Source organism: Galeopterus variegatus, unplaced genomic scaffold (genome assembly GCF_000696425.1).
Source record: "Galeopterus variegatus unplaced genomic scaffold, G_variegatus-3.0.2 Scaffold1043, whole genome shotgun sequence".
Classification (NCBI taxonomy): domain Eukaryota; kingdom Metazoa; phylum Chordata; class Mammalia; order Dermoptera; family Cynocephalidae; genus Galeopterus; species Galeopterus variegatus.
In genome coordinates, this window is record NW_007727154.1 from 6,113 (window position 1) to 19,800 (window position 13,688).

The following is a 13,688-nucleotide window of genomic DNA, read 5'->3' on the forward strand; positions in this document are numbered from 1 at the left end:
ACCGTGGATTTATTGCTTACTGGCTATGAAAGTTGGGGCAGGTTTCTTCATCTCCCTGTCCAGTTTCTTCACTGTAATATTGGGCTGAAAACACTATCAGCTTCAAAAAGTTAGTTTCATATGTGATAGTGCTAATAAAGCACTTATTCTTCTGTTCAATATCCAACTCTGCTTAGGCACCGGATGTGCCAACATGCAGAAATGCAGGAAAGCCAAACCAGGTCTTCAAACTCTCCATGGTTTGAGATTATTTGAGCTTATATTTTTCTGCTTTTTAAAGGTCTGGTTCTTGGGCCAGTCTGTGGCTCACTCCGGAGAGTGTGGTGCTGATAACACCAAGGCCATGGGTTCGGATCCCTATATAGGGATGGTTGGTTGACTCACTTGGGAGAGCATGGTGCTGACAACACCAAGTCAAGGGTTAAGATCCCTTTACAGTCATCTTTTTAAAAAAATAATATAATAAAAAATAAATGCCTGGTTCTCTACCTTGAGTTACTAGAGCAGTGGTTCTCAAACTTTAGCGTACATTGGAATCACTTGGAGGACTTGTTAAACCATAGATTGCTGGGCCCCACCCTCAGAGTTTCAGATTCAGTATTCTGGAGTGGGACCCGAGAATATGCCTTTCTAGCAAGTTCCCAGGTGATGATGGTACTGCTGGTCTTGGTACCACACTTTGAGGACCACTGTTCTTGATATTTTTTCAAATGAGATACTGCATAAAAAGTCTTTTGTCCTATGCCCAGTAAATATTAATTGTGGTAAGGGTTATAATAGTTACCATATAATACAGCTGCAGAGTATTAGAGAGACCCTGAAAGTAAAGTCCTTGNTGACTATTATTATTATGCCCCAGCATTTAAAATTATCAGAAAGTGTAAGGTTTAACTGACATTCAATACATTAGAATACTGCCTGAGAACTGACTCATTTCGTAAGAGGGAAATTCAATCGCTAGAATCTAATTTGCGAATGCCTTACCCCACAGCTCAAGTAAGTAGCAAATATGAAAAGAAACATCTAAAACCCAGTTTCTGTCAAACCACTTAAGCGTATATTGATTAGAAATTCAGCAGAAGAATCAGTAATAAGCGAAGGTGAGGATGTCTTTTATTACTGAAAACAAAATATTGATTTTTATATGCAAATATTAGTTCCCCTGCACACTGACAGTAGAATAATAAAATGTAGAATCCACAGGAAATGCCAAAGGGGGTGTTATTTAACTTAATTATTTTAAAGGAAAATCAGCCATCAGCCTTCATAAAACCTTCCTAGATCTGTTTTGCCTAGGAGAAAAAAGCAGCCTTCCAGCACCTAACTCTAAACTTGATCTTAGAAAGTAAACTGGGACTTCCATTTCATGGAAGGTCAGATGATTTGTTATCCTTTGAGGTCAATACTATTGAATTTAACAAAATACATCATGAGAATATTGTATATTTATTTAGTATATATCTCAAGAGAGCTCAAACATCTTTCACACTTACTTTTGATATCTTGCACTTGAAATCAGTGACTATATATGAGGATACAAAGGTATTTGGAAGATGCAGAGAACGTGCCTTAAATGATCAGAAATGCATTGTTTGTGGTTTTTGTTCCTTTACATGTCCTTTGCAATGAACTATCCTCCCTGTAAGCAGGAATTTAGCATAATGGGTTAGAAGGGTAAGGGGGGATTCAGAGACAGTACTAAAAGCACAGTGCATTTGGAAATGCCACTCTAGAAGATTTAAAGATAAAAAACACTTCATTGTTTTCTTGGATATATGTATTGTTTCTAGACTCATAAAAACCAAGCAAAGTATTAAGCATATATTATTCATTCATTCAAAGGAGCACTAAAGTTGGCTTAGGGAAATGATTTTTGAGCTCAATCAGGGAGTAGAAAATTGTCAGTAAGTATGCAGCAGCACGTTTAATTTGAAGAAATTCCAGTTACTTGAATTGCTGGAGAGAGGATGGGGACTATAATGGAGGAGTGTCAGAAAACGAGCTTTGAAGTGACAGGGCCTTGTTCAGAAGTTAAACTGCCTCCTGGAAACCTTGAGAAGACATAGAACACAAAATAGTAATATGATCACAGTGGCATTTAGACACCATCAGGAATGTATAATGACCTATGCTTTGTACACACAGGAGGATTCACATCTCCAAAGCCACACTGGACTGCCTGAACGGTGACTATAACGTGGAAGAGGGTCATGGAAATGATTTTTGAGCTCAATCAGGGAGTAGAAAATTGTCAGTAAGTATGCAGCAGCACGTTTAATTTGAAGAAATTCCAGTTACTTGAATTGCTGGAGAGAGGATGGGGACTATAATGGAGGAGTGTCAGAAAACGAGCTTTGAAGTGACAGGGCCTTGTTCAGAAGTTAAACTGCCTCCTGGAAACCTTGAGAAGACATAGAACACAAAATAGTAATATGATCACAGTGGCATTTTTGAGAATACTCCTAATAATTTAAATATTTGCTGTTATAGTATTGTGAAAGTTGACTATACAAAATAGAGTCATTTTCATCATACCCAACTAAAATAGAGTCAGCAGGCCATGAGGAAAACAAATGCCTGCTCCAGGAACAAGCCCATTCCAAAACCACAAGGCCTGCAATGACTTTAAGATTACAGATTCTGTCTAGCAACTGCTGCCACTTACCAATCAGAACTGACCAACTCCTGCAAGACACCGATGTCCCCAATGAATTTTATTTCAAAACAACTTATGTAACCTTCCTCCTTTCCCCAGTACAACCCCAACCTTTCCCTTTGTTCTTTGGAACAAACCTAGGGGCTACCCTGGTTTGCATGCCCTGAATTACAATTCTTATATATTATTCCCAAATAAACCCCTCGATTGGAGATGTGTCTATATACATTTTTATTTAAGGTTGACAGTATGCACAGTGTACATGCACTGTTTTGACTACTTTACGTGAATCAACTCGTATAATACCCACAATGACCTTAGGAGGTAGGTACATGGGCAATGTCAGGTAGGACACATCCTCGAGGACAACACTTGTCCCCCTTAAAGTGAGAAGAATAAAAGAAAATAGAAGTACAAGCATAAATCCATGAGCAGTGTATCACTGAAACTTCTGATTTTTCTCATCTTTATGGGTGAGAAAATGGACTTGTAGAAAGGTTAAGTAATTTGCCCAAGATCTCTCAGCTAGCAAGGGGTAGAGCTGGGGTTTTAATTCAAGCAAGCTAACAACATGGTCCATGTTCATAACCACTTGCTAGTCTACCCAGATCACTGTACAGCACAAGAAGTATTCTGACTGAGTTAGACAGTCATGAGGACAGAAAAACTCTTCCCTAGAAGGATTTACCATGCGGAGTTTCCACAAATCAAGTTTGATCCTTAAGGTCCTTGATGTCATATGTTATTTTGCTAAAAAAGAAACTTGAATCGTGAACTACAGTGGCTGACAATTGTGCAGCAGTGAGTCATTTAACTTGTGAGTGAGCCCGGCCAGCTGCCAGCGTGCACGTGTCCACAGCTCTGTTCTCTGCTCCTTGTGATACAAATGTTATAGAGGAAGATATATCTTACAATGGTTTTTCCAAAAGGCCCTCAGTTTATTGACTTATAAAACCTACCCTGTTCTTAAGAAGATTATAGACAAGTTGGAGAAACAAGGCACAAATACTGTATATGAAAAGTGAAATGATAGGAAATGTTCCAAGACAATAAGAGAACTGTTACTGCATGGTGATTTGGACAATAATTGCCACTGAGGTTTAGAAGTGTCTATGGCAGTTATTTTCCCAATATAATCAACCCCACTGGAAAAAATAGACAATAAGAGAACTGTTACTGCATGGTGATTTGGACAATAATTGCCACTGAGGTTTAGAAATGTCTATGGCAGTTATTTTCCCAATATAATCAACCCCACTGGAAAAAAAAATCACTGATTCTTACAGTTTGCTGGGATCAGACCAGCAGTCATCAAAAAAGTCAAAAGAGGTACTTAGGTGTGGTTTAGCATGGCTGTGTTTTATCAGAGGCTTCAGTGATACACTGCTCATGGATTTATGCTCGTACTTCTGTTTTATTCCTGTCACTTTTTAGGGGGACAAGTATTGTCCTCGAGGATGTGTCCTACCTGACAGCATCCCATGTACAGCCCTGATACTGGCTTTGCACAGGACAAAGAACAGCAATAGCCTTGGCAGACACCATCAGGAATGTATAATGACCTATGCTTTGTACACACAGGAGGATTCACATCTCCAAAGCCACACTGGACTGCCTGAACGGTGACTATAACGTGGAAGAGGGTCATGGTAAAGAGAGGAACGAGTTCTTGAGGAAGCATAACATAGAGACCTATTTAATTAAGCAGCCTGAGGAGGGTCTTCTGTCCTTGCCTGAAGACATTGTCAAGGAGTCGGTGAGCTCCTCAGACAGGAGAAACAGTGGGGCGACGTTCACAGAAGGATCCTGGAGCCCTGAACTGCCCTTTGATAACATAGTGGGGAAACAGAACGTAAGTCCTCTCTTCCTTCTTCAGGTTAGCCACGAATGCATGCTTGAGCACATCTTCAACCCAGACACTCAGAGAAAACTGATCCATCTTTAACCTTTTCTGCTCTGAGCACCATAATTGCAAGTGATCAAACTTATCTATCTCCTCAGGACGGAATTAACCTATGTATGCAATTTCAGGAAGTGCCCGAAATACCAGAGGGCTCCCAACTTTTGTTCCCACCCTCCCCCCAATTTTGTTTTTAACCTAGCTAAAAATAAATGTCCTGTGAAGCTGAATTGTAATTTTACCAAAAAAAAAAAAAACACTAATGTTGGAAAAGATAAACCTGATGTCATTAAACTAAAGGAGAGGGTAAAGTACATGAGAATACCTCTTTTTGGGCAGCTGGTCCAGTCGGAATTTCTGAGTTGCCCTCTGAGATTCAAAATCAGGAGGGGACTATTGATTTGGGAATATAAAAGCACCAAGTCAAGCCCACAGTAAGGGTAATGTAGCTCAGGAGCAGCATGCAACTCCAAAGCCACCCACATCATTCTGTTTTTATACAGCATGGAATTACATCTTAGACTACTAAGTCAGTGCATGAGGAGAAAATCACAAATAATCAAAATTAGTTATACAGTTTATTTCTTTAAATACCAGAATTCCATTAAACCCAATGAGATGCTCAGACTCTGAGAGGTACTAGAGAACTGAGGCTGAGCGAGGTTGGGAACCAAGGTGGATACAGACATTCTGTCCTCCCAGAATGCTTGTTCAGAGAATCAGCAAAATCACCTGCTTCGTACAGGGTTTCACTTTAACCATTTAAATGGAGCACATGTAGTTGAATTCATGTAGGTTAAATGGTGTGACTCCACCATACTTTTTTAAAGAAACAAACAAAAAACCCAAAGTGGAAGATTTACCTGACAAACAGTTTCTGACGTGCTCCTGAGCCAAGCAGAAGCTGAGAGCACCGTGAAGTAAACAGACAAAACCAACAGTGTCTGGAACTTTATGAAGACTTATAAGAGTTAACTTTTTAAATCCATAGACCTGAACCTTTCTCATTAACGTATAGATGAGAAAAATCTGTCTGCTTAAAGATGTTTAAAATGGAAAAGGTTAAAATGCTGCAAGTCTTCCCTCTTTCTTCTGCATTTGAAAGATTGATGGGGCACTGTGAGGCCAGGTTCCCTTCAATGTCCTTCCCTTGCCATGGGAAGGAGTTAAGACAGTGCATGGGGAAAGCTGGAGGTTGAATCTACCCAAGGTGCCTTACTAGAGTTTACCCTTAGGTCTTCACTACTCTTTGTGAGTGTTTAATTTCCCCCAAAATTATTATGCCTACACATGTCACCACCAATACCAGTGCCTAGTTTTTTCCATCCCTGAACTAGTGTGCATGGTACAATTTGCTGTTATTTGAATAATGATCTTCTATACTTTATGGAGATGCCTACACATGTCACCACCAATACCAGTGCCTAGTTTTTTCCATCCCTGAACTAGTGTGCGTGGTACAATTTGCTGTTATTTGAATAATGATCTTCTATACTTTATGGAGTGGGTGCATGGCCAGCTGACAGTGCCCTCTCTGCTGCTTCTGCCTATTGTTAGCTTGAGCCTGAATGCTGGTTATTTAAAGAGACAAATACATATGCCTCAACCTAATGAAGTTCCCTCTCTTGGCTTTTTGTTTTTGTTTTTATTCTTTCCTTTGGAAACTTCTTACCATTTAAGCTGATTGTTGAAGCTGAGATAATTTCTTATTGTTTTAATATCGGTTGTACCTGACCTTGCTACTAATGTTTGAGAACCAAGAAGAAAGAGGTGGCGATGCTTAGTTTTATTCTATGGTTGGTTGATCTGATAAAAATTGTATAGAAATACTTGGAATATTTATTTGCTGATTTTCTAAAGATATTTGCTGATGTCATCAAATAGTATTGTAAAAAATGTCATTATTAGTCAAAGATTGTTATTCTGGGTGTTTAACCATATCATATATTTCTTATGACACCTGAGTTTTACCTGGGTATAAACCGTCTTTGCCGTCTTCATCATAAATAATCTCAATGCATTTTGATGCCTTCGGACTTAAGAGCCAGCGAATGTGTGCTGATATTCATAAATAACCACATAGCACTAATAACATTTTGGAAATTACTGAACTTATTAAAACAATCACAAGCATTCAGAGTTTGTACTTATGCTTAACTCTAGAGGTCAGTGAACCATATGTGCAATTCAGGGACATAATGTGTCCCTGGAACAGATCAAGACTGTTCTGGCTGAGCCTATGCTGTGCCAAAACACCCAGTCAATTCCACAGAAGGCCAGAATATCTGAGTGTTTGCATAACACAGATAAAACATACTAATGCCTCACTGGGGATATTCCAGCTAAATTGGCCAGATGTTTTGGCTTCTATTGATTCATAATGTGTACTTAGAAATTTTTAATGACATCAGATTGCTGTGTCATATTCTGTGCTCTGTAGATAGCAGATGTTCAGATAGTTACAACTCATGTATTCATTCATTCGATAAAGAGCATCCATTACATGCCAACTACTGCTAGTAATAAAAGAAATGGAGGAAGAGAGGAAAGACACACTTTAAAGGCAAAGTCAGCCAGTAGTTTATATGCTTCATGAAGACAAGAATTGTATCTGCTTCACTTACCACTGTTTAGCTGGCAATTAGAACAATACCTGGTAAATCACAGGACTGATTAAAGTTTGTTGAATGAATTAATGAAATGATAGATGTGGGCGATGAGGGAGAGGAATCAGTCAAGATTGACATCTAGGTTGTTTTGCTTGGGTGAATGATAGACTTGCCAACTAAAATAAGAAATGCTGGAATGGAAGGAAACTGAGAAGGAAAAACTAGGAATTCAGTTTAGGACATGTTGAGTTTGAGGTGCTTGGGAGAGATTCAGGGAGAGAGATCCAGAAAGCTGCTGAACACACGCTTCTGAAGCTCAGGCATAAGAGAACTGTACCAGGCATGAGGATCTGGTGGTCCCCAGAATTTGAGTGCTAGGAGAAACCACGAGAGTAGAAGGTGTCATAGGAGAGAATATGTCAAATTAAGAAATAAGAAGGCATGGGGAAGACCTTGAATAACATCAGATGGAAAGAGAAAGGGAGTAAGAACTCCTTGCCAGAGACAGAGAAGAAACAATCAAATCAGTCAGAAGAGAACTAGAGAATGTGGTGTTAAGGAAGCCTAGAGAGCAGAGCATTTTGAGAAATGCTGCCAAGAGGCCCAATAAGATGAAGACTGAGAGCTGCCTATTGAGACTGGATTGAAGAACATCATTGACAAGGGCAAGATTTGATGAGGTGGTGAAATCAGGAGCCAGGTTGTCACAGTGGATAAGAGAAGGCTCTGGGTTTCCAAGAAGAGCTCCAACACCATCCCTGTCTCCTCCCATCTACCCATTTCAGTCAGTAAGATTGTTTCTGGACCCTTGTGTGAGTCTCCCAGTCCCTGTCTATGCCTGAACATATTCCTCTAGTTTTGATGTTGTACATCATCCCTGTTCCTGTATCTGTATTAATTTGGGTCAAAACAGAAATTTTGACCCAGTCTGGGTTCTGGTATCCAGTTGCTCTGGGAATCCTGAGCACCCATGCTTTGCACCTCTGACTCCCAATACGCACAGATGCTCTGCCCATTGGTTTGATGTCCTGGTTCCCTGAACCCTGGCTCAGTTACCAGTGAGATTTCCTGTGCCTTCAGCCTCCAAGCTGATCACCTGAGTGTCCTGGTATGATGATTACGTGCTTGGAAAAATGCAAAGCTGGGGAGTCTCTTGTCTGCCTAGTGCTAAAACAAACAACCATTTATTTAATCCCACTTGGATTGGAGAATGTCAAGACCAGAAGAAAAGGAAACATGAGAGATTAAGGCTGGCTGGGCAGGCAAGCAGGATACAAGAACACATTTAGTTTATTATATCTTTGCTGGTACTTTTCTTAGATCCTGTTCTCTGAATCCATTGGAAGCAAGGGAAGAATTCTTGTCTGATTCCCATCCTGATTAAAACCCTCATTTAGACCTATTGCTAATCTTCAGGTTCCTCACAATAAACTGGTTAATCCCATAGGCTGTGGGTCTTGCAATCTTGGGATAAATCTCTGCAAGACCCAAATTTGTCTGTATGGTAGTGGAAGGGCCTGCATGGAAACTCAGTAGAACTGAGTTACAGCCCTGACTTCTCCACTTACTGCTAACAGAATTTAGGTAACCACTTCTTCCCTCCAAGGCTCAGTGTCCTCACTTGTGCAATTGCAGAACTGAACTGGATGATCCAACAGTTCCTTTCAGCTCTGACATTAACCCATTCAATTTCTCCACCCGAGACACATGCTGGGATTCTGTAGCCATACTGGTGAATACACTTCAGAATCCTACCATCCAAAGCCCAGAAAACAAGTTCACTAGGAAGCAATGGGTACACCCATTCTTTACAGTTATCCTAGTGTAGGATAAAGTTATGCTTAAACTGTTAACCCAGTGAAGTGTCTTAAAACATGAATATCAAAGTCTGCAACAGGAGTTAAAGCAAGACATATATATATATGTATATACATATTTGCAGTAGAATTTCACTTAACAGAGGAATGAAATGTACCCTTTCTCTCAGTATTCTGGATAACTGAGTTTTGATTTTCTGGAGGCAAATACCCAGACATCATTACAAACATCATCACACTTGACCTACTTTCAAGGTTTTGTTTTCAACATGATTATTATGTTCTCTCATTGAGTCGTGTTGATCCCTGGGATTGTTTCTTCCCTTCTTGATTTCGTCCCTAAAGGGTAGGATGCACACTAAATGGCAGGCCCCTTTTTTGCACATACAGGTGCCCACAAGAAAAAGAGCTCTCTAAATCTAAGCTAATTTTACCTCTGTCATTCAACTTGGGCACAGCAGTCCCATCAAGATGTTCATTTGTTCACTCATTCATTCAGTCATTCATTTATCAACTACTTATTAGGCAACTACAATTTGCCAGGTAAGGTGCCAGGTGCTGGGGATGGAGAAATGAAGAAAGCAGTCCAAGCACTCAGGAGCTCAGGTCCCAGTGATGTTACTAACAGGTCAATAGGCTCAGTGATTATAGCAGGACAGTGTAGGAGTGAAGGCAAAATTGATACAAGGGGATCAGGCAAGACCTTCCCAAGGAAGTGACACTTAAATCGAGATCTGCAGGCAAGCAGGAGTTAAGCCAAGAAGGAGAGAACAAGACATCAGGAAGATGGGAAAAACAAGTCCAGCATCTTAGCCTGGGTTTCTACCACTCCAGACCAAAGCACTAGCTTCTCTCTGACCTAAAATTCCTCCCTCTATAAACACCCAAAATATTGGATATTGGTCTTAAAAAGGAAGGTGTGTTTTCAGAGTTTACTGCTTCTGTGAAAAGTTGCAGAATATCTAATTGTCCATATTCAATCTCAGTATGCAGAAAATCACAGGCAATTTTTTCTCCATAGTAATTTGTTTTTAACCATTTTAACAACAGATTAAGTTTTGATGTTCATTGGTTGGGACATCAGCAGGCTGGGGGTCAAGAACATGGAAGGCTTTGGAAATTTCCCTGAAGTTCATCTGCACTCTTCCAGTAACATGGCTTTTTCTGACAGTAAAACTCCCCAGGCTGTCCTTAGCCCTGATTCTGAACATAGCCGCTGAGTTCAGCCAGGGAGAGTTATTAGAGGGGTCTGGTTTTTCACTCTTTTCAGAAAGGCAAGTGGATTTGAAGCCTTCCAGGGAGCATTGAGTGGATTAAGTAGGCAATTTGATCCGTTAAATTTGACTAATCACCCCTCCTTTCTCTCAAGTTCCTGGGGTAGACTAAGGTGGAAGAGATAGAGACAGAAAACAGTGTGCTGGCTTATGTAGAATTGCCAATCAGGAAATGTGTATTTAGGTTGGCAAGCATGCAGTGTGCAGCCTGTGGTTACCCCATGACCAATAACTGGCTGAATTTTCTAAACAAACTAGTTGGACTCTTCTTTCACTAGGGATTGACTAGTTGTTTGGGGAGTTATAAAATCATGGCCTGATAAACAGGAACCAGTAAATGTGTAGCATTTTAAATGTGTGCTGATAGACAGGAAGAGAAAGGGCAAAACTCTGAACGTTTTTGTCCCTGACTTATTTCCTCAATTTGAAAACAAAGAAATGAGATTTATTTTATATTAATCTTGGTGCTCACTTTGCCAGTGACTGGGCTGATTCTTCACTGTAAAATTTCTTCTTTGAGCTATATGCTGACTGTTCCCATCTTTTTGCAGCCAAGCATAACTTTTATTGGTTTGAACCAGTGCAATTCATATCTACGAGGTTTTTCTCTCCAAACAAAATCGCATTTGGTGTGAATGAATTTGTATTCCCATTTTTTAAACATGATTTGTCACACATGCCATTTGTCACCAGCGTAACTTCTCTGCACAAGCAAACAAGTGACATCACTCTAAAGTGATTTAATTCCAGCCTGAGCAAAGACCCTTGAGGGTTTTGTTGGCCTAAAGAGCCTCATCTTGGCTATTTGTGTATGTACTTATATTCACTTTACCTAATGTCAGAAAGGAATTACAGTGGCTTATCTTGGATAAGTTTACAGTATTGATGAAACTTTCTACAAGGTCCTCTCACATCCCAAAGATCCACAAACTATTATTCTGAATTCCAGGTTATATTTGGTAGTGTTTTCCCACTCTATGACATTTAAATTCTCTTTAATCCCCTAAAGAACCTCTTTATACCATGGGACACTAAGGGCTTTGGATATACATCATATGTATATTCTCCACTCAGAATTCCATACCTTGGGAGAACATAATTGCAGGACCACTCTTAAGGGATACACTCAGAAACAAATATTGAGGATAATAACACAGAAAAGCTAAATTAATTTGAAAACTTCAGTAGAAGAGTGTGTAGTAGGAAGTTTAAGGTAAAAGGAAGTAGAAGCCATGAAGTCCCCAAAACCTGACAGCTTGACCCTAACCTGGGTGGTTTCTTGTTTTCCCAGTTTTGCCTCTCACAACTGGGAAAAAGGAGAAACTGGACTCTTGAAGGTCAGTAATTTGTAGCTCCATTGGAACCAAATTAAGGAAAGCAACAATAAATTTGATTAGTAAATCGTATAATAAGAGTCTGAAAAAATTCATACTGATAGACTTAAAACACCAAACATGAACAATTTATCAATAACTAAATAGTTACTTATGAACCTTAAAGGAGCTAAAAGTGTAGATAATTCTTATATTTCAATTGTCTTCACATTTCTATTAAGAAAACACATACAAACACATACATATAAACATGCACAAGGACACACACACACACACACACACACACTTTCTCTTTCCCCACAGCACTGACATCTCTGAAAAATCTACATCTTTCATGTTCACAGGAAAACTGAGTCACTTAGGTCCTAATCTTTGTTTGTTTATTCATTTCCTGAGATGAAACTCCCCAAGTTGCTGACCCAAGGTCATTCAATCAATGGGATAGTGGTCACCTCTCCAGCCACAGCCTGTGATATTTCAGTCCAGACATTTCAGTGCTAGAGGCACTTTGATTCACACCTATCCTGTGGCCCTAAAAACAAACCATTAATGTTTCAGCTTCTCTCTCCCCAACTCACAAGTCACATGTGAGTTGAGACTCCTGCCTCCATCTCTATATCTCCCCCTATCCCTACACTTATACCACCCCCAGCCCTGAGACAAAGTCAGTGCTGGGATGACAATATATGTTCCACACATTACTATGGATTCAATATTTTAAAAGTTAAAAGCTAAAATTTCCATTGACAACTTGCCTCAAATCATGTGGTTTCAGAGTGGTCGTGTGTAAATGAATATGCCAAGTTCTGTTTTGGCCAATTCTGCAGAAGTTTAACAAGTTTTTTTTTTTTTTTTTTTTTTTTTGAGTAAAAATGGCCCAAGTGTGTAATGACTCAGACGCAATCACATTTTCCCAACAGATATTAGGATCTTCTTTTAGAGGAACTCAGGGAGTAATATCAGAGTCAGGAATCCAGGATTACCTCATAGACCAGTTCAGCAGAGCCGGGCAAGCTTCTCGGGCAGGACAAATCAGTGTGAAACACCTCTCATCCCATTAACTTGGCTGGAGTCCTTGGACCAGGGCTCAGGGACAAAATCTAGAATGCTGTAGATTCCTTCTGTGGGCTCTGAGTCTTCTTATCCTGAGAACTCTGCCAAGTCACCTAGAATCATGGTTGGCTCTGGAAGTTCAGCTAGAGCTGACTATTTGCAAACACCACATCCAAAGAGAACCAGGACCAGCATGTCTGTGTCCAAAGCCAAGACCCATTAGTAGGATGAACTGAAGCAAGGGGCAAGGCATTTAATGCCAGGCAAAGCACAGCAGAAAGAGCCTACCACTGTACTCACATATTCCGGGACATAACCCCAAAATGAATAAACTGCTTTCATGACTCAGCTTACCAGTATTAGCTGAAACATAAAAAGTGAATCGTGAGGTTCAAATGAGTAGCAAACTAGTAAATGCCTACTGTGGGGTCAGTCAGAACTAGGGTACCTCCTCTGTCACTGTTTTATTCTCTTCATCATAAAGAGATCAAAATTTCAGGACACAAAATGACAAAGGTTAGCCAAAAGATTTCACAGATCCTTTAATCCCATCAAATTTAACATCCAGAAAATATTTGGAAACTTCCTGCTCTGCCTAAAGGTGGGAAGCCACAATTATCCAAGTGGCCTGAGCCCCAGAATGACAATGTTTGCTCCTGATTGGGGGTTGGAAACCAGGCTACAGGAGGATGCCAAAATTCTAGGGCAAGCTTGTTAGAAATGTCTGGACTATTATTTCAGCAAACAGAGTAGACATTCTGACCCTTGTTATTTCGTCTCCTGGGGCAGAAGCAATGAGACTGTAATAAAAATTACCTAAACCACTTCCCATAGCAGTGTCCCATAGACCTCCTCCCACAGTAAGATCTCATTAAACATTCTTTTACTTTGTCTGGAAAACAGATTATGGGGATATAAATATCCAAGAAAGAAAAAAAAAGTAAGCAGAATCTCCAACTAAAAAAGCATCAAACAGAGCATTTGGATGTGATATTTCATTTTCTTTTAGTACAGACAGAAGAAGTTACAATCTTGCTAACATACC

The 13,688-nt window shown here is 39.9% G+C and overlaps 1 protein-coding gene across 1 annotated transcript in view; it reads left to right on the forward strand.

Annotated features, from left to right (window-relative positions):
• The window catches only part of ADCY8 (adenylate cyclase 8 (brain)), a gene marked incomplete at its 5' end in the record, with an annotated part of 128,380 nt that overhangs the window by 3,336 nt on the left and 111,356 nt on the right, over positions 1–13,688 (forward strand). The window contains one exon of the mRNA XM_008574415.1: positions 4,238–4,508. Coding sequence (XP_008572637.1) covers positions 4,238–4,508 — 271 coding nt within the window. The remainder of the gene's footprint in view (positions 1–4,237; positions 4,509–13,688) is intronic.